At 44.9% G+C, this 24,085-nt stretch overlaps 1 protein-coding gene across 2 annotated transcripts in view; it reads left to right on the top strand.

Annotated features, from left to right (window-relative positions):
• Positions 1-12,412, top strand: part of DNAL1 (dynein axonemal light chain 1) — a 54,561-nt gene extending 42,149 nt beyond the window's left edge. Inside the window, exons 7-9 of one of the 2 annotated variants that reach the window (XR_009210333.1) lie at positions 1,511-1,651; positions 8,738-9,277; positions 9,585-12,412. Coding sequence is in view for 1 of the 2 variants with exons in the window: in XM_032135066.2 (XP_031990957.1) it covers positions 1,511-1,651; positions 8,738-8,778 (182 nt within the window). In the remaining variant the exon portion in view is untranslated. Of the gene's footprint in view, positions 1-1,510; positions 1,652-8,737; positions 9,544-9,584 lie in introns of those variants that run through there. The other variant, XM_032135066.2, reaches the window with a different exon arrangement.
• The last annotated feature ends 11,673 nt before the right edge of the window (positions 12,413-24,085 follow it).

Genomic DNA, 24,085 nt, shown 5'->3' with positions numbered 1-24,085 from the left:
TGAGACTCCGTTTCAAATACCTAACGTTAAATGACGAGTTAATGGGTACAGCATACCAGCATGGCACATGTATACATATGTAACAGACCTGCACGTTGTGCGCATGTACCCTAAAACTTAAAGTATAATAAAAATAAAAAATAAAGTGAAAGAACCTGAAAAAAAATAAGGATGAATATCATCTGATAGGTCCTGGTCCTATTAATCATGAAAAAAATTTAAGCTATTATCCAAAGGCTGAAGTAATAAGTTTAAATTTAATACTTCATAGATAGAAGACTTATTTGATATCTATGTTACTTTGCTTTTTTATTGTACATAATTCATTCAGTTATATGTGATGAACTATACCAGTCTCTTTGGATACATAGTTGAATAGGACATTATCCCTGCCCTCAAGGAGTTCACAGCTTAGTGGGGAAAATTAGTTTGTAAGCTGATAATTATAAAACTGTGTGATAAGAGGCCAGGTGCAGTGGCTCTTGCTGGTAATCCCAACAATTAGGGAGGCCAAGGAGGGCGGATCACCTGAGGTCAGGAGTTTGAGACTAGCCTGGCCAACATAGCAAAACCCAAAATTTTTTTTGTAAAAATACAAAAATACAAAAACATAGCCAGGTGTGGTGGTACATGCCTGTAGTCCCAGCTACTTGGGAGGCTGAGGCATGAGAGTTGCTTTAACCCAGGAGACAGAGGTTGTAGCGAGTGGAGATCATGCCATTGCACTCCAGCCTGAGTGACAGAAGGAGACTCTCTCAAAACAAAAAAAAGTAAAACTGTGTGATAAGTTCTGCAATAGAGATTTGAATGAGTTGTTTTAAGAATTCAAAGATGAGGGAATGGGTACAGACAAAGGCAGATTAGCTTAACCTACACTGATGCAGCACAGCATGAAGAAGACCTGTCACTGGAGAGTGATTTGTTCTTTTTGACTTTGAATCTCATCTCGTCTTATTTCATCCTTATGCTAGCATTTAAAGTAGAGAGGTATGTCTTCTTTTTCCCTCCCATCCTGTAATGTCTTCTGAGAATGACTTTATATGGTATAACTTTCCTAGCTTTCTTCAAAATCTTAAACAACTAATTGTCATGAATAGTCACAAACTGAGGGTTAATGATATTGGAATGTAATCCCCAAAATTGTAACAGTAAAACTTGCTGTGTTTTTTTTTTTTTTTTTTTTTTTTGAGACAGAGTCTTGCTCTGTCGCCCAGTCTGGAGTGCGCTGGTGCAGCCTCAGCTCACTGCAACCTCCATCTCCCGGGTTCAAGCAATTCTCCTGCCTCAGCCTCCTGAGTAGCTGGGACTACAGGCACCCACCACCACGCCTGGCTTATTTTTGTATTTTTAGTAGAGATGGGGTTTCACTGTGTTAGCCAGGATGGTCTCGATCTCCTGACCTCGTGATCTGCCCGCCTTGTCCTCCCAAAGCTCTGGGATTACAGGCGTGAGCCACCGCACCCAGCCAAAACTTGCTGTTTTAATATGGAAAATATTCTTTTACTTGTAGCTGAGTTTGTGAAGCTGGCAGAACTGCCATGCCTGGAAGACCTGGTGTTTGTAGGCAATCCCTTGGAAGAGAAACATTCTGCTGAGAATAACTGGATTGAAGAAGCAACCAAGAGAGTGCCCAAACTGAAAAAGCTGGATGGTGAGTGATTCTGAGCTGGCTTAGACATGTCTTCTAGGCATAAAAATGGAATTTGTGGCATGGAATCATGAAGAGGAGAAAAACTAAAGAAAAAATACCTCTGATCTTCCAGGTCATTTCTATCTATATAAAATTGAATGGTCTAGGTTTGAGCCAAGGTAAGATGAAAAACTGCTAGGAAATGGCCGGGCGCGGTGGCTCACGCTTGTAATCTCAGCACTTTGGGAGGCCGAGGCGGGCGGATCACGAGGTCAGCAGATCGAGACCACGGTGAAACCCCGTCTCTACTAAAAATACAAAAAAAAAAAAATTAGCCGGGCGTGGTTGCGGGCGCCTGTAGTCCCAGCTACTCGGAGAGGCTGAGGCAGGAGAATGGCGTGAACCCGGGAGGCAGAGCTTGCAGTGAGCCGAGATTGTGCCACTGCACTCCAGCCTGGGCGACAGAGCGAGACTCCGTCTCAAAAAAAAAAAAAAAGAAAAACTGCTAGGATACTTAGACTGGTACAAGATTCTCCCTAGACCAAAAGCTTATAAGAAAGCTAGGCCTGGCCAGGCACGGTGGCTCATGCCTGTAATCCTAGCACTTTGGGAGGCTGAGGCGGGTGGATCACCGAAGGTCAGGAGTCTGAGACCAGCCTGGCCAACATGGTGAAACCCCATCTCTACTAAAAATACAAATATTAGCCAGGCGTGGTGGCGGGCACCTGTAATCCCAGCTACTCAGGAGGCTGAGGCAGGAGAATCGCTTGAACTCGGCGGGCAGAGGTTGCAGTGAGCTGAGATTGTGCCATTGCACTCCAGCCTGGGCAAAAAAAGAGTGAAATTCCATCTCAAAAAAAAATAAAAAAGAAAAGAAAGAAAGCTAGGCCTTATAAATCTATGCGGAGCCAGTCACAGTGGCACATTTCTGTAGTCCCAAGCTATTCAGTGAGGCAGGAAGATTGCTTGAGGTCAGGAGTTTGAGACCAGCCTTCACAGTATAGCGAGAAAAACCCTGCATTTATTTTTTTAAAATTGTATATTTATTTTTTCCTGATATAAATTTCCTTCTGTTATGTTGGATTAAAGCTGGAATTATTCAGGGTTTGGTGCTGAGCCTCCTCCTTTTCTCACTCTTCCCTGTATCACAAAGAGGTCACCCATGCAAGCAGTAAGAGAGAAGGATCCTGGCCAGGTGCGGTGGCTCATGCCTGTAATCCTCGCACTTTGGGAGGCTGAGGCAGGCAGATCACCTGAGGTTGGGAGTTCGAGACCAGCCTGACTAACATGGAAAAACCCCATCTCTACTAAAAATACAAAATTAACTGGATGTGGTGGTGCATGCCTGTAACCCCATCTACCCGGGAGGCTGAGGCAGGAGAATCGCTTGAATCCGGGAGGCGGAGGTTGTGGTGAGCCATGATTGTGCCACTACACTCCAGCCTGGGCAACAAGAGTGAAACTCCATCTCAAAAAAAAAAAGAGAGAAGGATCCTGACTTCCAGACAACATAAAATTCCATGTCTATCTACTATCTACTTGTACTTTTATGTAAAAGAAAAATAAACTTCTAGCTTATTTAAGCAGGTTAAAAAAAGAAAGGCTTATTCTCAAGTCAGAAAGGTGACATAAAGGTCACAAATTTTGATCAGAATCAAAAATTATTCTGATTCTGCAGAATAACCAGAAATACATGGTAAGCAGTTGCTTTTTTACAATTGGATCAAAATTGTGGTGTTCTCTCTCACTGTTTCTCCCCTCATCCCCAGTCTTAGTTTCCCAATATCTTAAGATCAGTGTCAGCATCAGTAGATAACCCTGATTAACTGAGTCAAGTCCCAGCTCCTCCACTTAATAGTTTGTGAAATTGTGCTAATTAATTAATCTCACCAAACCTTGTTCATTTGTAATCTAAAAATTGGAGATGATAATAGTATCATTAGTAATCATTTTAGAACATATATCAGAGTATTATTATGAGGATTAAATGAAATAATCTATGTGAAACACTGAAACATAGTGATAATCTATGCTAAACGTTGTGCTTAACATAAAGTAAGTATTCAAAATATATGTTATTAGCTGGGTGTGGTGGCTCACACCTGTAATCCTAGCACTTTGGGAGGCCGAGGTGGGAGGATTACTTGAGGTCAGGAGTTCGAGACCAGCCTGGCCAACATGGTGAAACCCCGTCTCTAGTAAAAATACAAAATTAGCTGGACCTGATGGTGGGTGCCTGTAATCTCAGTTATTCAGGAGGCTAAGGCAGGAGAATTGCTTGAATCTGGGAGGCGGTGGTTGCAGTGAGCCAAGATGACACCACTGTACTCCAGCCTGGGCAACAGAGCGAGACTCTGTCTCAGAAACAAAGTAAAGAGTTATAATTATTTTAGATTTTAACTCAATCCCAAAATGCAAGTGTATAAGAAATATTTCAATATAAATCGAGCTCATTTTGACTTTGAACACTACCTCCCCAATTCAATTCAGCTGGGCTGTTAAGAAATTCAGTCTGTCATTCTTTTTTTTAGAGTCGGGCTCTGTTGCCCAGGCTGGAGTACAATGGCGCAATCTTGGCTCACTGCAACCTCCGCCTCCTGGGTTCAACCGATTCTTCTGCCTCAGCCTCCCAAGTAGCTGGAACTACAGGCACGCGCCACCACCCCCAGCTAATTTTTGTATTTTTAGTAGAGATGGGGTTTCACCATGTCGGCCAGGATGGTTTTGATCTCTTGACCTTGTGATCCGCCTGCCTCGGCCTCCTGAAGTGCTGGGATTATAGGCGTGAGCCACTATGCCCAGCCTTTATTTATTAATTTTTTTGAGACAGAGCCTTGCTCTGTCACCCAGGCTAGAGTGCAGTGGCACCATCTCAACCCACTGCAAGCTCCGCCTCCCAAGTTCAAGTCATTCTCCTGCCTCAGCCTCCTGATTTCAAATCATTTGTCTTTACTTCCTTCAGGATTTTACGTAGAAAGCAAACCTCTTCCCTTAAGAATAAAATAGAGGCCGGGTGTAGTGGCTCATGCCTGTAATCCCAGCACTTTGGGAGGCCAAGGTGGGTGGATCACCTGAGGTCAGGAGTTTGAGACCAGCCTGGCCCACCTGGTGAAACCCCGTCTCTACTAAAAATACAAAAATTAGCTGGGTGTGGTGGCAGGTGCCTATAATCCCAGCTACTTGGGAGACTGAGGCAGGAGAATCACTTGAACCCGGGAGGCAGAGGTTGCAGTGAGCTGGGATTGCCCCACTGCACTCCAGCCTGGGCGACAGAACAAGACTGGCTCAAAAAAAAAAAAGAAAGAAAGAAAGAAAGAAAGAAAAAATAGGCCAGGCACAGTGGCTCACACCCGTAATCCCACCACTTTGGGAGGCTGAGGCGGGCAGATCACCTGAGGTCGGCAGTTCGAGACCAGCCTGACCAACATGGCGAAACCCTGTCTCTACTAAAAATATAAAATTAGCCAGGCATGGTGGCACATGCCTGTAATCCCAGCTATTCGGGAAGCTGGGGCAGGAGAATCGCTTGAACCCAGGAGGCGGAGGTTGCAGTGAGCCGAGAAGAAAAAAAAAAAAAGAATAAAATAGAACCACCAATGTAGAACTTGAATAGACAAAGCTACATTATGGCCTTTTGGACCATGTATTGACTTCATGTCAATCTGAACAGCCCCTAGAAGAACACCTTAGTCTATTCTAAACCAGTGGGATAGACCAGAACAAAGATGGCCACAGCTGCAAACTTGCCCGTTTTTGTTTCTCTTCCGTTGCTCATAAGCAAAACTGAGGGATCTTTTTTTTTTTTTTGAGATGGAGTCTCACTCTGTCACCCAGGCTAGAGTGCAGTGGCGCGATCTCAGCTCGCTGCAGCCTCCACCTCCCAGGTTCGAGCAATTCTCTGCCTCAGCCTCCTGAGGAGCTGGGATTACGGGCGCCTGCCACCATGCCCGGCTAATTTTTGTATTTTTAGTAGAGATGGGGTCTCATCATCTTGGCCAGGCTGGTCTTGAACTCCTGACCTCGTGATCCACCCACCTCAGCCTCCCTAAGTGCTGGAATTACAGGTGTGAGCCACCGCGCCCAGCCTAAAGCTGAGGGATGTTAAAAATCTAAAATAAAAAAGACGGACAATACCAAATGCTAGTGAGGATGTGAAGCAACTCTTATACCCTGTAGGATGGTAATGTAACTTCGTATAACCACTTTGGGAAATTGGCGTTATCTACAAAAGCTCTAAACGTACATTTCTTGTGACCCAGCAATTTCCCTCCTAACTACATACCCCAAAGAAAAGGGTGTGAATGTTTACCAAAAGACACGTATGAGGATGTTCATAGTAGCAGTATATTAATAGCTAAAAATTAGAAACTACTTAAATGTTCATGAACAATAGAATAGATAAATAAAATATGGCATAGTCATACAATAAAATATTAAACAGCAGTAAAAATGAATGAATTACAATTTTACACAGCATGGATGAATCATACAAACATAATGTTGAATAAAAGAAGCCAGACACAGGGTACATACTATATCATTCCCGTGGTCCTATTTGGGAGGCTGAGGCAGGAAGATTGCTTGAGTCTGGGAGTTTGAGGCTGTAATGAGCTGTGATCACACCACTGCACTCCAGCCTGGGTAACAGAGCAAGACCTTGTCTTTAAAAAAACAAACAAAAAACAAGGAAAATAAGCTATGGTGTTAGATATTAGGATAGAATATATCTTTTGTGGGTATAGTGACTGGCAGGGGGCCTGAGGCAGTTTTGGGGGTTCTGATAATCTTTTCTTTCTTAAATCTGGGTGCTGGTAACTAGCTTGTGTTCACTTTATGAACATTTATCAATCTGTACGTTATAATTTGTACACTTTGTATGTTGCGCATCAACAAAAAGTTCACTTGTCCCACAAACAAATGCTCGAGGGTGTACAGAGAGGTCAAACTATGCTCACTGCCGTAAAGAACATGTCCCTCTTGGAAGGCATCACTGAGGAAGAGAGGCACTGGGGTTTGTTCTTCATAAAGAGTTGAGGACATTACAAAATGAAGGAACTTTAAGCTGGGCACGGTGGCATGCACCTGTAGATCCAGCTACTTGGGAGGCTGAGGCATGAAGATCCTTTGAGCCCAGGAGTTCAAGTCCAGCCTGGGCAACACAGCAAGCCCTGTGTATATATATATATATAAATGAATGAATGAATGAAGAAAGTCTTCAGAGAAGAGAAGAGAAAAGAAAAGGGAAAGAAAAATGAAGGAACTTTGTTAACCAGTAGGCCAGAGGTAAAAGTGTGTGAGATGAGTTTGGGAGACGATGAATTGATCAGGTTAGCTGGAGTGCAGGGTAAATGGCTGAAGAGTTAAGACTGAATACTCTGGCTCACGCTTGTAATCCTAGCACTTTGGGAGGCCGAGGCGGGCGGATCACGAGGTCAGGAGATCGAGACCACGGTGAGACCCCGTCTCTACTAAAAATACAAAAAATTAGCCGGGCGTGGTGGCAGGCGCCTGTAGTCCCAGCTACTCGGAGAGGCTGAGGCAGGAGAATGGCGTGAACCCGGGAGGCGGAGCTTGCAGTGAGCCGAGATCGCGCCACTGCACTCCAGCCTGGGTGACAGAGCGAGACTCTGTCTCAAAAAAAAAAAAAAAAAAAACAAAATACCCAGCTGGGGTCAGACTGGCTTCAAATGCTAAAGCTCAGATGGGTGGCCGTTGGCCCAGTGAGAGCCAGAGATGTGCTTTGTTTCCTCTACAGTGATTTTTTTTTTCAGTGTATCCCCAATGTTCAGCAATTGGGGGAGGTCATATAAAACAACCATTAGAGGAGTTCAGATTTTTGGCAGTACTGTGATTACACATTTTATTGTGGGAAATGAGGAATATTTCTTTATGCTAAACATAGAAAGCTTTTTTTTTTTTTTTTTTGAGATGGAGTCTTGCTCTGTCGCCCAGGCTAGAGTGCAATGGCACGATCTTGGTTCACTGCAACCTCTGCCTCCCGGGTTCAAGCGATTCTCCTGCCTCATCCTTCTAAGTAGATGGGATTACAGGCATGCGCCACAACGGCCAGCCAATTTTGTATTTTTAGTAGAGATGAGGTTTCACCATGTTCGCCAGGCTGGTCTCGAACCCCTGACTTCAAGTGATCCACCCGCCTCGGCCTCCCAAAGTGGTGGGATTACAGGCGTGAGCCACCGCGCCCAGCCCACAGAAAGCGTTTAACATGTACAGAACTTACCTTATTTTTCTACTTGGTACTTGTTGGCTTTTTTTTTTTTTGAGACAGGGTCTTACTCTGCCACCCAGGCTGGAGTGCAGTGGCATAATTACAGCTCACCACAGCCTGGACCTCCCAGGCTCAAGTGATCCTCCCACCTCAGCCTCCAAAGTAGTTGAAGACTACAGGCTCACACCACCATGCCTGGCTAAATTTTTTTATTTTTTGTAGAGATGGGGTCTTGCTATGTTGCCCAGGCTGGTCTCCAACTCCTAGGCTTAAGCGCTCCTCTCATCTGGCCTCCCAAAGTGCTGGAATTAGAGGCAGTGAGCCACCATGCCTGGCCATAGGCATTTTTATTTGCGATTTGGCAGTTAGGGGGCTTAATATTCATAAGTATGTATACTAAACCATTTGAGAATTCTCCTGAGAAGCTTTTTAGAGAATTTGAAATTAAAGAGATTATTTTGTGAAATTATTTTTATTATGGCATACTTCATAGTATCTCAGAGCTTCTCAGGTTTTTCTTTTTTCTGACATGGAGTTTTGCTCTTGTCACCCAGGCTGGAGTGCAATGGTGTAATCTTGGCTCACTGCACCCTCTGCGTCCCGGGTTCAAGCAATTCTCCTGCCTCAGCCTCCCAAGTAACTGGGATTACAACCACCTGCCATCATGCCCAGCTAATTTTTGTATTTTTATAGAGACGGGGTTTCACCCTGTTGGCCAGGATGGTCTTGAACTCCTGACTGCAGGTGATCCACCTGTCTCAGCCTCCCAAAGTGCTGGGATTACAGGCGTGAGCCACTGTGCCCGGCCAGGAAAATATTTTCATCTAGAATTTTAGCAATTTTTTGAGAATAACCAGTAATAATTTTCTTTTTCATTTTAGGTACTCCAGTAATTAAAGGGGATGAGGAAGAAGATAACTAATGCCACGCTTTCCACTGTGTGTTAACTTATTTAAATGTCATAAGAACAATAGATAAATTTTATATAATTGTCTATTTTAAAGATTCTGTATGGGACAAAAGTTTCTTAAGATAAAACAGATCACTCATTCTCATCTTTTTTTTTTCCCTTAACTTATTCAGTGTTTCTCCCCAAAACTGGTAATGCCAACCTTATATATCCTATTCCTCTTTTTAGAAACCACAAATTTTCAATTTTTGTCTTCAGTCTCAGTTATGCACTGTGTAGCCCCATCTACTAAAACAAAACCCTTGTAGACCATTTTTAATAACAAAGGAACAAATGATTTTTTAGTTTGTTCATTTTTTTAGGTTAGACATTTTAAAAGATGTACATTTGAAAATTTAGAACATTTTTCCTGAAGGTCTGTCTCTGTACAATTCAGAAGCACAAATATATCATGCCTTTAGCTCAGAAGGCAGCATGGTGATGGGAAGAGTTCCTCTTAGAAATATAGCAGGTCTGGGTCGGGCGCGGTGGCTCACGCCTGTAATCCCAGCACTTTGGGAGGCCAAGGCGGGCAGATCACGAGGTCAGGAGATCGAGACCATCCTGGTTAACACGGTGAAACCCCGTCTCTACTAAAAATACAAAAAATTAGCCGGGTGCAGTGGCGGGCGCCTGTAGTCCCAGCTACTTGGGAGGCTGAGGCAGGAGAATGGCGTGAACCCAGGAGGCGGAGCTTGCAGTGAGCCGAGATCGCGCCACTGCACTCCAGGCTGGGCGAAAGAGCGAGACCCCGTCTCAAAAAAAAAGAAATATAGCAGGTCTGGAACCAAGACTCCAACGTTCCATCGGAAAAGATATGGTGAAAAAAGGAAAACTTAGTATCTCAGAGACCTTCTAGTCTGTATTATACTTATTTGTTTTTCCAAAAATGTGTACATTGTCAACTGGAATTTAGGTTGTTTTTATATGCATGGCCACTTGAGTCATTGTGTACAGTCAGTCATTCTGTGATCTCAGTCAGTGGTTAAAATGACTGTCGTGACCATTTCTTTGACTGATAATGTGGCCATGTTACTCATGTGGACTTGGCCTTAAGCACACATTTTGGTTTTATAGTTCCTTATGTGTTTAAAGCATTAGTTATATTTGAATTCCTAGACTAAATGCTGGCCATTGATGTATGTCAAAATTTACCCTAATGATTTGGTCTGGTGACCCTCATTGTTGGGAAAAGTGACTATCATGGTTATAAGTAAGGGTATAATGAAACTTAGTATTTCAAAATATATTTTTTGAGAAGTTCTAAGTTAAACAGCTCTTAAAATGTATTATGTACGTGGTTGTGGAGGGAAGGGAGATGTTTCAGTATGAGATCCCAGGCAAATGGCAATATGTTTGGGGATTGTCTCCTACATAAAGCAGTGTAGGTGATTCAACCTCAAAATTGCAAAGCAATAGTTAGATGCAGAGGTTAGAATTTATCATGTAAACAAAAAATCTTTCAGGAAAATGTAAGACATTGTAGTCAGTAAGCAGATGAAGTCATAGGAGGCCATGGCTGAATCACTATTAGATTGCAGAAAAGAAGTCAGGGGCCCTCTGCCAAATTGTGCCTAAAGTCCCTCAGAGACTGTTGATTCTGGTTTCCCCATCTACTTGTGTGATTTTACTTTCATAAAATCACAGTGAAAGAGGGAAGAATCATCTTTAAAAAGTGATTGCATAAGTAGTCCTGGGTTTCAGAAGATTTCAGCTATCATTTATATAGGAATTACTTGATTTTTCTAAGTTACTCTGATCAAAAGGGACCACTGCTTTGACAATCAACTCTAAATACAAACTAGAGGCCAGGCACGGTGGCTTATGCCTGTCATCCCAGCACTTTGGGAGGCCGAGGCGGGCGGATCATCCGAGATCAGGAGTTCAAGACCAGCCTGACCAGTATGGTGAAACCCCATCTCTATTAAAAATACAAAAATTAGCCAGGCATGGTGGTAGGCGCCTGTAGTCCCAACTACTCGGGAGGCTGAGGCAGGAGAATCATTTGAACCCGGGAGGCAGAGGTTGCAGTGAGCCGAGATTGCTCCACTGCACTCCAGCCTGGGCAACAGAGCGAGACTCCATATTAAAAAAAAAAAAAAAAAAAAAAAGGAGGAAAACTTGGTCTAACACCCTTTTAGTTTTCTTTTCTCTCTTCTTTTCAATCTGATAGGAAGAAACCTTATTCTACTCTAGCTGGTTTATGCATTCAAAGCCTTTGGACATTTCTTTTATGAACCGTAGGCAATGAGCCTTCATTCTCCTTGGTGATGTTTAAGTTCCACAAACTGAGAGGGAAGATGATCTTCTTAAAGTCTGCACTTCCTCCAGTAGGCAAGCTTGAAGCCATGTTGATATGGATATGTTTTATAAAAGTAACCCTGGAAGTGAATATAATAGGAAGTGAATGATTTCATATTGAATTTATTTGTAAAATGGCTTTGAGTTTTGGTGTTTGTTTTTTCTGAATTCTGTAATATAGAAACTGGTTGTCTTTCTCCTTGTTTCTCAATGACTTTTAATTACAGGTAGTTCTCAGACAAATGTAAGATACTTTTCTCTGTCCATTTCATGCAAAATTCATATTCAGTATCATTCAACAAATCTTTGAATGACTTCTATGCATCCCTGTTCATGGAACCCATGCCATTAGAAAATGGCAGTTGGGATGTATGAAGAAATGTAGGATATTCTCTCAAATTATTCCCTAAATTATCCTTTACTGCTGCAAATTTAGCTGATATAAATGCCTTTGGTTTATGCCTCTTGGATCAGATATTTGACCTATGTGGAATAGATTATCTCTGTGCTTCCGGTTTAAGACATTAAGCCATTTTAGTGGATCATTTAAATTTTTTCTATTCTGTTTTTTTTGTTTTGTTTTGTTTTGTTTTAAACAGAGTCTCACTCCCGAGTGGCTGGGACCACAGGCATGTGCCATCATGCCTGGCCTATTTTTGTATTTTTAGTAGAGATGGGGTTTCACCATGTTGGCCAGGCTTGTCTTAAACTCCTAACTTCAGGTGACCTGCCCACATTGGCCTCCCAAAGTGCTAGAATTACAGGCACGAGCCACCGTGCCTGGCCAAATTTCTTCTATTCTTGTAAGTGATGGTAAGACTCTGGAATCAGTCCAGTATTTTAGTTTTTCACAGCAAATTTGATTTTAGTCTACCAAGGAGTTTAACTTTTCTATGTTCCCTAACTCTAAGATTAGGGCTGTATTACCTAGACAGGCCTTAAAAGGTTTTTGTGTTGTTCTCTGTTAATAAGAATTTGTTCCTTTAAACCCGAGGATCAACCTTGGAACTGTTAACATCTTGGGATTGATAATTCATTGTTGTTGGGGGCTGTCCTGTGTACTTAGGATGTTCAGCTGCAGCCCTGGCCTCTACCCACTAGATTCCAGTAGACCCCCTCCTCGGCCATGACAACAAAGATATCTCCAGACATTGCCATCTGTCCCTTGGGTAGGAGGGTGGGAACAAATTCTCCCTTAGTTGTACTTTTTATACCAACATCACTTATGTCCAGGGTCCATTTATTTTCAGTCTGTAGCCATGTGCCACTTGAATTGTTATATGAGAGAAGGTGATGTATTCAATAATCATGGATGGAAAGAAATGGTCACTGGACATAAGTGATGTTGGTATAAAAGCTCTGTTGCCTAGGTGGTTCAGTGGGAATTGGTCACCACAACCTGGCTCCGGTTCAAGCAATCTTCTGCCTCAGCCTCCAATAGCACCATGCCTGGCTAATTTTTGTATTTTTAGTAGAGACGGCGTTTCATCATATTGGCCAGGCTGGTCTCAAACTCCTGACCTCATGATCTGCCTGCCTCAGCCTCCCAAAGTGCTGGGATTACAGACGTGAGCCACTGCGACCGGCTGTAATGCTCATTTTCATAATTTTCATGTAATGTTAGAAACTCAGGGCTGGAAGGTTCAACTTCTCTTTTTTGAAGCAGGGTCTCAACTTTTATTTCTAAGCATTCTTGCTTATCTTAGGACAGTGATTATTAACCTACCTCTCTGTTTCTATCAACAGAAGCCAACTTTATGATAGATTTTGCTTTGTCTCTAAAGTTTATATTTTGAGTGTACTTTAGAAAATAGGTCATTCTTTAAGTGTCATTCATTGTCTAATAATGCACATAATTTTGCAGACCATGGCAGTCATTAAATACAGAAAAATACTGTATAAAATTTGATAATCTTGTAGGAAAGTTAGCTGATGTAGACATCAATTTTGGATGTGATCAGAAGAATGTCTGCTTAAGATAACTGGTCAATAACTGGTGTGGTTACTGGATTCATTCCACATATGATGGTATAAGGCATTTAAATGTGTTTCCTGGTTGGGCACTGTGGCTCCTGCCTGTAATCCCAGCACTTTGGGAGGCCGTGGTGGGCAGATCACTTGAGGAGTTCGAGACCAGCCTGGCCAACATGGTGAAACCCCGTGTCTACCAAAAATATAAAAAGTTAGCCGGGTGTGGTAGTGCATGCCTGTAATCCCAGCTACTCGGGAGGCTGAGGCAGGAGAATTGCTTGAACCCGGGAGGCAGAGGCTTCAGTGAGCCGAGATCGTGTGACTGTACTCCAGCCTGGGCGACAGAGTGAGTCTCCATCTCAAAAAGAAAAAAAAATGTGGTACTTTTGTGGAAAGTGGAATTTGAACTTGAATAAGCACTTCTTTTGACACCTTTTACCAGTGGTCTGAAGCAGAATAAGGAAGAATAAGAAATGAATCTTGACTATTGACTTATTCTGAGAATTGGTGATGTGTAAAGAGAGTTGGAATCTTCTACCTGGGTTTTTCTCAGGGCTAAATGGAAAAGCATAGGGCCCAGAAAGGTTGGAGTTAATCATTCACTTAAAAGCATTAGGAGAAAGTGTCAAAGCATCAGTCATGAATAGATTGTGTCTCTCTGACTACAGTCAGACCATCAATTCACTAAGACCTTATACACTGTAAGTGTTGGTAAAGGAAGAAAACTGCTAAATTGCATGTTACCCTTTACTAGAAATTCATTCCTTTGACACAGATTTTATTTATTTGGGGCTGTTTAATGTGTCTGTAAATAATGAAATATAAAAGCAAGATTCAGTGTAGCAGAGTTGGTGCTTCTTCTGACAAGCTAACTTGACCATATTTCTTTATCTTTGCACTAACATGTGTCATATTGTTTTCTTTTTGTAAACCATAAAATGGGCGAACTTCCAAAAATCAAGCGTCATGTTTTAAAATCATGGAAATTTTAGAAATACCATATCTGTATCTCTATTCCTGCATTTTATAAATCTGTAAAGGAAGAAAACTGAAAGGAAGAACTAGACTCTTACCTTTCTCTGACCTAAGATAAACTGATAAAACTTTTTACTTGATATTTGGAGAAGTCATTAACTGGATTCTAGTTAATTTCCCATATTGGGCAGTTTAGAGGAGACCCAGCCAACCAAATTACGATCTAGCAAATTTAACATGGGGAAAGAGGGATAGTAAACTATTTTTCAGTAGATTTGCACTTTAAACTTACGAACTGGATGTTGGTGGAAAGGACTTCCATAGGGCAGATGGGTAAATATCTAGCCTGCACTTGGATGTTAGAGAATCAAACCTCACCCTTGCTCGTTCTAAACCCACATGAGTAGTTACTGTCTTTTGACATAATCAGAGTCAGGATTTCCCTTTTTCCCTACTTGAGTCGTCTTCCATGTCTGTTACATCCAAGATCATCCCTCTGGGGGATGTGTCAAGTAGTTCTCCTACTCAGAATAGAAGCTTTGCGAATTATCATTCTCACCTCTAGATTTTAAATGAATGTAGAGTTGTCTAACATTATATGGGTGGAGGCTCTTTGCCTCTGTGATCAGTAGGGTACCTGCCTCTGAGGTGCTACTGCCTAGAGGGATCACTCCCATCAAAAGACTGGTGAGTTGGAAGCTAAGAGCACATGCGCATAGCCAGCTCCTCTCCCAGGCTGGCAGTCATGATTACGAGCATCATTCCAGAATCTTTGGCTTCTAGAACCAACTCCATTCTGAAGAACATTTTAACATCTATGAATACTTTGGTAATCTTTTATACACAGGAGTTTTGTAGCATGACTTTATGACTAAACGTATTGTGAATTAAGTTATTTAGAAATGTTGAGTTTCTGAATGTTATTTTGTGAGATTTGTTTTAAAATAGTAATAAATTGTGTTATTTTGTAAAAAAAAAAAAGCATATTTTTGGTACATGATTATTAGTTTTAGCTAATATAGAGCAATTATATAAACTTCTAGTGATATTCAGTCCAAAGAAATTCAGCCTTTGGATAACATATGCCATGCAATTTGTGTGGTGTGTGTGTGTGTGCACGTGCGTGAGAAAGCGAAAGAGAGGGGTGTGTTTTTTTGTTTTTGTTTTTGTTTTGAGATGGAGTCTCACTCTGTTGCCCAGGCTGGAGTGCAGTGGCACAGTCTCGGCTTACTGCAACCTCCACCTCCCGTGTTCAAGCGAGTCTCCTGCCTCAGCCTCCCGAGTAGCTGGGACTACAGGCGCACACCACCATACCTGGCTAATTTTTGTATTTTTAGTAGAGATGAAGTTTCACCATGCTGGCCAGGCTGGTCTTGAACTCTTGACCTCGTGATCTGCCTGCCACGGCCTCCCAAAGAGCTAGGATTACAGGCATGAGCCACCGTGCACGGCCAGAGGCGTTCATTTCTTTAGCTAAGTTTTTTTTTTTTTAGTAGGTTTTTTTCGTCTAGGCTTGTAACTCTTCCTCAGTTCTTTGAGCACTATTTTAAATTATTAGGCTCCTGGAAAGAGTGCTTCCAGGGACAGCAAGTTACTACTGCACTTCACCATTCCTAGTCCTCACCTGATTACCAGAAGGTATGCAAGGTAAAGGTTAGCTGATAGGCCCTGAGTTGAAAAAAAGAATCACCAAGCAATAGCAGTAACATTACACATTTTGCCAGCCCATTTTCTGTGCTATCAGCTAAAACGTAATTTTGGTCGCAAAATAGGACTGTAGTGTAGTTTCTACTTCTTATTCCAGTTGTTTGATTATGAGGATACATTTCTTGCTGCTGTCCTCCACTAAACAGCAGACATATTGCCAGGTGTGGTGGCTCATGCCTGTAATCCCAGTGCTTTGGGAGGCCAAGGCAGGAGTTTGAGACCAGCCTAGGCAACATCGTGAGACCCCATCTCTACCAAAAAAAAAAAAAAAAATTTAGTTGGGCATGGCAATGCCACCTGTGGGCCTAGCTACTGGGGAGGCTGAGGCAGGATTGCTTGAACCCAGAAGTTTGAGGTTACAGTGAGCTATGATCATGTCACTGCAAGACCCTGTCCCTAAAAAAAGGAAAAACAAAAGACAAATTTCAATTTCTGAGCTTATAAAAAGCCTTAATCCAGATCATAAATATCCCATTGTTATTTTTAGTTCATTGTTTCCTAGAACAAAGGATGGACATTTAGGATCCTGACATTGATTTATGTCATATATATGTATTGCATTGAATATATATGTGTGCATGTAGATATATACAATTGTTATATATAATTAAAAGTCAGAATCTTAGGTGATAACTTCCCTCCTAAGAATGCAGCCAACTCTGCATCTATGAAAAGAAGGTATATCCCTATGTTTAAACTGCAGAAGGATGTCCATAACATATTGGGCCAAAAATAAAACCCCAAGCACACACCAAAAAAACAAAACAAACAACCCCCCCCCCCGAAGAATCCTTATATACCTAATTTGTTTTTTTGTGCATCTGTGTGTGTGGTTTTTTGTTTTTTGCTTTGTTTTTTTCGAGACAGGGTCTTGTTCCATCACCCCAGGTTGGAGTGCAGTGGCATGTTCATAGATCACTGCAACCTTGAACTCCTGGGCTCAAGCAATCCTCCTGCATCAGCCTCCTAAATAGCCTGGCTAATTTTTAAATTTACTTATTTTTGTCAAGACAAGGTCTCACTATTTTGCTCAGGCTGGTCTTGAACTCCTGTCCTTAAGCGATCCTCCCACCTCAGCATCCCAAAGTGCTGGGATTACAGGTGTGAGCCACTGCACCTGGCCCGTTTTTAAAAATGTAGTATGTGGGCCAGTTGTGGTGGCTTAAGCCTGTAATCCCAGCACTTTTGGAGTACTTTCAAACCACGAGGTCAGGAGTTTGAGACCAGCCTGGCCAACGTGGTGAAACCATCTCTACTAAAAATACAAAAATGAGGCGTAGTGGCACACACCTGTAATCCCAGCTACTTGGGAGGCTGAGGCAGGACGATCACTTGAGGCCAAGAGGCAGAGGTTGCAGTGAGCTGAGATTATGCCACTGCACTCCAGCCTGGGCAAACAGCGAGACTCCATCTCAAAAAAAAAAAAATGTAGTATGTGTGTATATGTGTGGAGTGGGAGTTTATACATATATGTGGTGGCTGGTTGGTGTCTGGTGGTGGGAGTGCGTGTGGGTGTGAGGAGAAATGGGAATATATGTTGGGGGTGGTGTTAGGTAACATCGGGTACCTTAAAATGGCGCCATACCTTAAGATGGGGCCGGTTCCGGGTTCTTCTCCCCTCCTTGACCGGGCACTGTCTGAATCCGCCAAAGGAAGGCCAATCAGAAAGAAGCATCTCCCGCCTTCCCTTGGGCCTGCCCCTAGCCCAATCCACATAGGACCAAGGGATATAAAACCCAGCACACCAGCAGCCCTCTCTTCTCTTCCTTCTCCTTGCCTGGTGCCACTCGATACCTCCACCGCTTGATACCTCCAATAAAGATCTCTTGACCGCGACCGGTGTAGTTTGGTCTCCGCCCGGCCCCTTTCATTGGTGCCGTGACTCGGATCGGGACTCCCCACCCTCTCGGTGGGACCCCGATCCCTTTCGGGCTCAGTCCAGACCCCGGCTGGTCTTCGCTCATTCTCCTGTTCGCCGAGCTGTTCGCCCAACACCGGCCTCATCTTGGTAAGTCTTTCCCTCCGGGGTCTACCTCTCTAGGCAGGCAAGAGACCCCACGAAGCGCCTCGCCTCAAGCCCCTAAGGCCATGGTAGACCCCAAATAGCAAAACTGGCCCACATGTCCCCTAGACAACCAAAGCAAATGGCCCACTTATGGGTCTCTCGATCCTAACATTCTCCAGGATCTCTACAATTATTGCGAGCGAACAGGAAAATGGGTAGAGATCCCATATATCCACGGCTTCTTCCTCCTACGGGATAGACCTAACCTTTGTCTCCCTTGCAAACTGCAGCAGCTCCTTGCCGCTCTTAAACCACCAACCTCTCCCTCTGCCCCTGACTTCGACCAAGCTGACGAACCACCCCCATACCACCACCCTCCGCCGCACCCTCCGGCCGCCACCCAACCGGAAGTCGCCCAGTCTCCCGCTGCCGCACCCGCTCCAGGCCCTCAACCGCCTATCCCGTCAGCCCTGGCCTTCAGCCCCCCCACCACTCGCTCAAAGTCACACCCCCACCCCTTGCCCCCCTTAGAGAGGTGGCAGGAGCTGAAGGTATTGTCCGAGTCCACGTCCCCTTTTCTATGGCTGACTTACCACAAATAGAAAAACGTCTAGGCTCCTACACTTCCAATTCTGCTTACCTCATCCAAGCTTATAGCCTTACCTTCCATGCTCTCTAACACCCTCCTCCCCGAGGAGCGTAGGCGAGTCTAGGAACAAGCTCGAACTTATGCAGATGAGGTTCATCAAACAACCCCAGCCCTACTGCTAGGAGCGCAGGCAGTACCTGAGCATGAGCCCAATTGGGATTATAACACCCAAAATAGAGTATCAGCCCGAGACCATTTCGCTACTTGCATCATAGCCGGTCTACGGAGGGCAGCTCAAAAGGCAGTTAACTGAAAAACTTCATGAAGTCATACAGGATAAAAATGAAAACCCGTCCGCTTTTCTAGACCGCCTTACACAGGCACTCCAACAATACACCAACATAGATCCCGAAACCCCAGACGGTAGGCAGAGTTTTCCTGATATCAAAGGTAAAGTAAAAAAACTGGACAAAGGCCCCCTCACCCCTCAAACTGAGATCTTAGCGACGGCATTTAAGGTGTATCACAATCGAGATGAGAAGGCAAAGAGGCAAAAGTACCAGTTACTGGCACAAGCCCTTCATGCCTCCCCTCAATCACATGGCCATAAGTTGTCGTCTGCCCCTCCATCCCAACGTCAGCTCCCAGGGCCCTGTTTCAAATGCGGAAAGGAAGGGCACTGGGTCCGAGAGTGCCCAAATCCCAGGCCCCGCAACCGGCCATGTCCTAAATGCCACCAATCTGGCCACTGGGGCGTAGACTGCCCCGGCTCCCGAAGGGGGGTTGGGCCGGCCACCATCCCAACTCCCGATCTTCTAGGATTGGCCATTCAAGACTGACGGGGCCTTGGGACTTCCTTCCCGACACAAATCATCACCACACAGGAGCCCAGGGTCTCTTTAACAGTGGATGGACGTCCCATCATCTTTACCTCCATTACCTTCAACCCAATCACCCTCCCGCAATCCACCTCACTCATTGCCTTGGTGGCGAGTTCCATGATTCGCTCCTAGCCAGCGTCCTTAAAAGCCCACACCACTTCCCCAGCCAACCCCAGTATCCTCTCCCTGTCTCCAGCCTGAAAGGATTTATTAGCAAAGCCCCTATCTCCCGAGGTACCCCATCCGAGCCTGTAGAGGCCACATCAAGCAGCCCTTCCTGTCACTCCAACAGGCACTACTCAAAGCCCCAGCCCTACATCTTCCAGACTTACAACAACCTTTCATTCTATATGTACATGAGCACAATGGCTTGGCTCTTGGAGTCCTAGGTCAGATGCACGGACCCACCTTTGCGGCAGTTGCATACCTATCCAAACAATTCTGAGAGCGAACTCGGCCCACAGGGAACTGAGTTTTCTTCTTTCCCTCCTCACTCGTCCGGCCTGGGTTTCCTTCCTTCTCTCGCTCAAAAAATCCTGGTACCAGGTAACCCACGGCCCTCGGCCTTACAGAGGCCCATCAGTTCTTTCGTTTCAGTGACGACCGGCTCGAAGGTTCTGACTTGCAACACGGCCATCGGCTAATAGGGGATGCCCTGTTCAGCCAGCTGCCGTATACATATACCCCTTCCTCTCTCACCATGGGAGGCTCTGCATCCCTGCCAGCCGACTAGACCCCACCGTGCGAGGGTGGGCCCCCTGCCTTCGGGCCCTGGCTGCAGCCTACCTACTACTTCAAGAGTCAAAGAAATTAACGTTTAGGGCAGCTGTTGTCATTAACTCCCCCCATCAACTCAAGGAACTCCTGACCTACAAAAGTCTACAAACCCTTCCCCCTTGCCGTGTACTGTCTGTCCTAGTTTCCTTCCTGCACGATTCCACTGCAACTTTCCAAACATGTGCACCCCTCAATCCCGCCACCCTCCTGCCTGTCTCTCAAAATCCTCCCTCACACAACTGTATCGAGATTCTAGAGTCCCTGCTACCTTGTCCAACCCACATTATCGAAGGCCCCTTAAACCACCCTGACCACACGTGGTTCACAGACGGTAGCTCCTTCACCTTCAATGGACAACGCCTCGCAGGATACGCGATAGTATCCCTAACCCAAACAATTGAGGCTAAGTCCTTACCACCCAATACCACCAATCAACAAGCTGAATTAATTGCAGCCACTCGGGCGTTCCAACTGGCAGCAGATACCTCACTCACGCTTACCACATCCTTCTCTCAAGTTCATTCATCCCCAGTCACACAAGGCAATAACAAAGCGATCAAGAAGCCAGACGCGCGGCTCTAACAACTCTACCCCCCACCGTCATGCTAACCACAGATAGGACACAATAGTCCGACCCCCCAAAACACGCCCTCTTCTCATATCTCCATTCCATTTTCCACACAAGACCTCAAGCGCTCAAAGCTTTTCTCAACGCCTTCTTTACTCTAGACTCCTCTGACCTCCAGTTCCTTAAACACAAATGCACAAACCCCTCTAAAGCCAGGCACACCCGTACCCCACAACCCTCTCAAAGTTCGCCTACTATTCCTAAGGCGTAAGCTGCCGCCCCGAGCCCGCTCTTCTGGCTCTCTGCCTCTTACATCTTCTTCTACAGACCCTCCTCCGCCAACAGGCCCCCTTCACAACCCTACTACCTGTTCACCCTCAAAGAAACCTACAATGCTAACCAGAGGTCACACACCAATGTCATCAGTTACACTCGATGCTCCATCAACGCATCCTCAGTAAACCTTTCCCTCCCTAAACTCACCATAATAAATAGCGGTTAGGACCGTTATTTCCACATGTTCCACTTTGCCATTTGCTTTCCACACCAACAATCCCGCAGCGCCTGTAAAACTGGCCCCAAAACTATGGGTGTCCCTGGACCAGCTGTGTTATGAATTAAATCACCAAAAAAAACAGACAGACAGACCCCATTCATATATTATGTCACCAAAACAATGCCTCATCTCGAGCAATTCACATCACCGACCCAGCCAACGCAATCTGGGGCCAGGCAGCCACAGGGGGAATATACCCAAGCAACGCCTGGTCTTATCCAGCACAAACTATAACCATCACCCGTACCCTAAAAACTGACTCCCAACAGGTTCTAGCCGAAATTAACACACATATTTCTCAAGGAGAGACTGAACTACAATCCCAGCTACACCCACAGGCCAACACAACCTCCATACAGGCTTCCTGGCTTCTGTTCCTCAATCAAGGATTACTACCATTAAACACCTCTCAGGTCCCTACTTCCGATTGTTTCTTATGCGCAAACATCAACAAACCCCCTCTTGCTGCGGTTCCACTATCTAGCTCCATAAACACAAGCAACTCCTACCCCCTGACCACCGGCTTTGTAATCTCCCATGTCCCCCTCCTTGCCAACCTCAGCGTCCCTATTCCTACCTGTTACAACACCAGCTACCAACCCCCATCACCCCACAATGTAACATGCAAACAAACTGTCACCCCCCCAACTTTCCAGCTCCAGACGGCCATTAATTCCTCTATCCCTGGCCCCTGCATACCCACCACACTAGTCCCTCAACTCACATTGCTCTCCTTCTCTGAAGGCCTTCAAGCCTCTCAGTTTAATCACCCTAAACCCAACTCTCCTGAGGACCGTCGGAAAAAAAAAGCAATCTTCCTACCTATCATGCTTGGAATCTCTCTAACAACCTCTCTCATAGGTATACAGCGTATCCCAATTTTCAGACGGCCATTGAGGAAACGGCTCAGTCTCTAGCTGCCCTCCAACGACAAATCACATCTCTAGCTGGTGTCACCCTTCAAAACCACCACGCCATCGACCTACTCACAGCTGAAAAAGGCGGTACTTGCATCTTCTTACAGGAGAACTGCTGTTATTACATTAATGAGTCCCAAGTAATCGAAACTAGCATTAAAACCTACATCAGATAAAACGTAAACTAACGAATGCTAGCACTACTCCCTCCCTTTGGGAAACCCTCAAAACCCCCCTCTTAGCTTGGCTCCTTCCCTTTTTAGGCCCCCTAATGGGTATCCTCGCTTTCTGCGCACTACTCCCCTGCCTCATTAAGTTTATGAAAAACCAAATCTCTTCCATATCTAACCAAACATTTAACCAGCTTCTCCTCAGAAACTACCAACTTTTAGCCACCAGCGAGGACGGGACAGGTTCCACAGACGGGCTCACAACCTGCTAACCCAAGCCAGTCATGACAACCGCCAACCAATTCCACAAATTTCTCAACGATCTCTGCGCCGACAGCTGGCTCATCGCCAACCCATCCCTGCCCCTCAACTGACTCACGGCACTGGAGGATCTATACCTACAAGGAACGTTACCCCATGCACAACCCTGACAGTTCTCCCTGTGCCCCCTCCCCACAGCGCCCCCACTCAGCAGGAAGCAGCCAGATGAACCACGACGCCCATTTTCCCCCATTTAAGAAAACAAAAAGGGAGGAATGTTAGGTAACATGGGGTACCTTAAAATGGCGCCGTACCTTAAGATGGGGCCGGTTCCGGGTTCTTCTCCCCTCCTTGACCGGGCACTGTCTGAACCCGCCAGAGGGCCAATCAGAAAGCAGAATCTCCCGCCTTCCCTTGGGCCCGCCCCTAGCCCAATCCACGTAGACCCAAGGGATATAAAACCCAGCACACCAGCAGCGCTCTCTCTTCTCCGCGTGGTGCCGCTCGATACCTCCACCGCTCAATACCTCCAATAAAGATCTCTTGACCGCGACCGGTGTAGTTTGGTCTCCGCCCGGCCCCTTTCAGGTGGGAGACTGACATAGTGTACGTGTGGAGCAGGAGGAGGGTGTATGTTATGATGGGAGTACTGACGGGGAGATGACAGTGAATGTGTCAGGAGTGTAAGAGGTGGGGTGAGTGTGCACCTGATGCTGGTGGGAATGGAGGGGAAAGTTATGTGAATGACGGGTAGCAGGTGAAGACATGCCAGTGTTTGTGGTAAGTGAAGCTGAGCATATCTGTTAGGAACCAAGGCAAGTATGTGGAGATGTGCTTGTGACAGGAGGAAAGGGATGTACAGACATGAGGCGAATACGTGTACCAAAAAATCTGGAAGAACATACATTACCCCTTATAAACTTGTCGAATGGCTCAGCTATAATTGTAAAACCTCATTAGGGAAAAGCTCACTGAACACAATATTCATGTAATAACTTTAGATTCACTGAGGCTCTCAAAAGATGGACATCTTCAATCACTGAATCTTTGCAGCAAAATAAACATGTTTTCAAGCTGTATTTCTCTTTTTATATCTTCCTGCTATAAAATGGCTGCTGTAAAATAAGCCTTCATTTTACACAGGTGTGATGGATTATAGTTATTTCTTCAGTGAATCAAAATGTTTAGCTAAAAAGTGATCTTAAGAGAAAAACACTGCCAGATAACCTCCTGAACCCCATTTCAAGATTTTCTAAAAAAAACTTTTTGAGAAAGAGGGTCTCACTCTATCACCAGGCTGGAGTGCGGTGGGGCGATCATGGCTCACTGCAGCCTCAACCTTCTGAGCTCAAGCGATCTCCCACCTTAGCCGCCTGAGCTGCTGGGACCACAGGCGTGTGCCACCATGCCTGGCTAATTTTTAAAAGTTTGTGTGGAGATTGGGTCTATGTTGCCCAGGCTGGTCTCAAAATCTTGGCTTCAGGCAATCCTCCCTAAGTGCTGGGATTACAAGTGTGAGCCAAATCTGGTCTCTAAACTTTTTTTTTTTTTTTTTTGAGATGGAGTCTCACTCTGTTGCCCAGGCTGCAGTGCAGTGGCGCA

Source organism: Hylobates moloch, unplaced genomic scaffold (assembly GCF_009828535.3).
Source record: "Hylobates moloch isolate HMO894 unplaced genomic scaffold, HMol_V3 SCAFFOLD_16, whole genome shotgun sequence".
Classification (NCBI taxonomy): domain Eukaryota; kingdom Metazoa; phylum Chordata; class Mammalia; order Primates; family Hylobatidae; genus Hylobates; species Hylobates moloch.
Note: the sequence above shows the minus strand (reverse complement) of the source record. Positions and strands in the feature narration are given on the sequence as shown.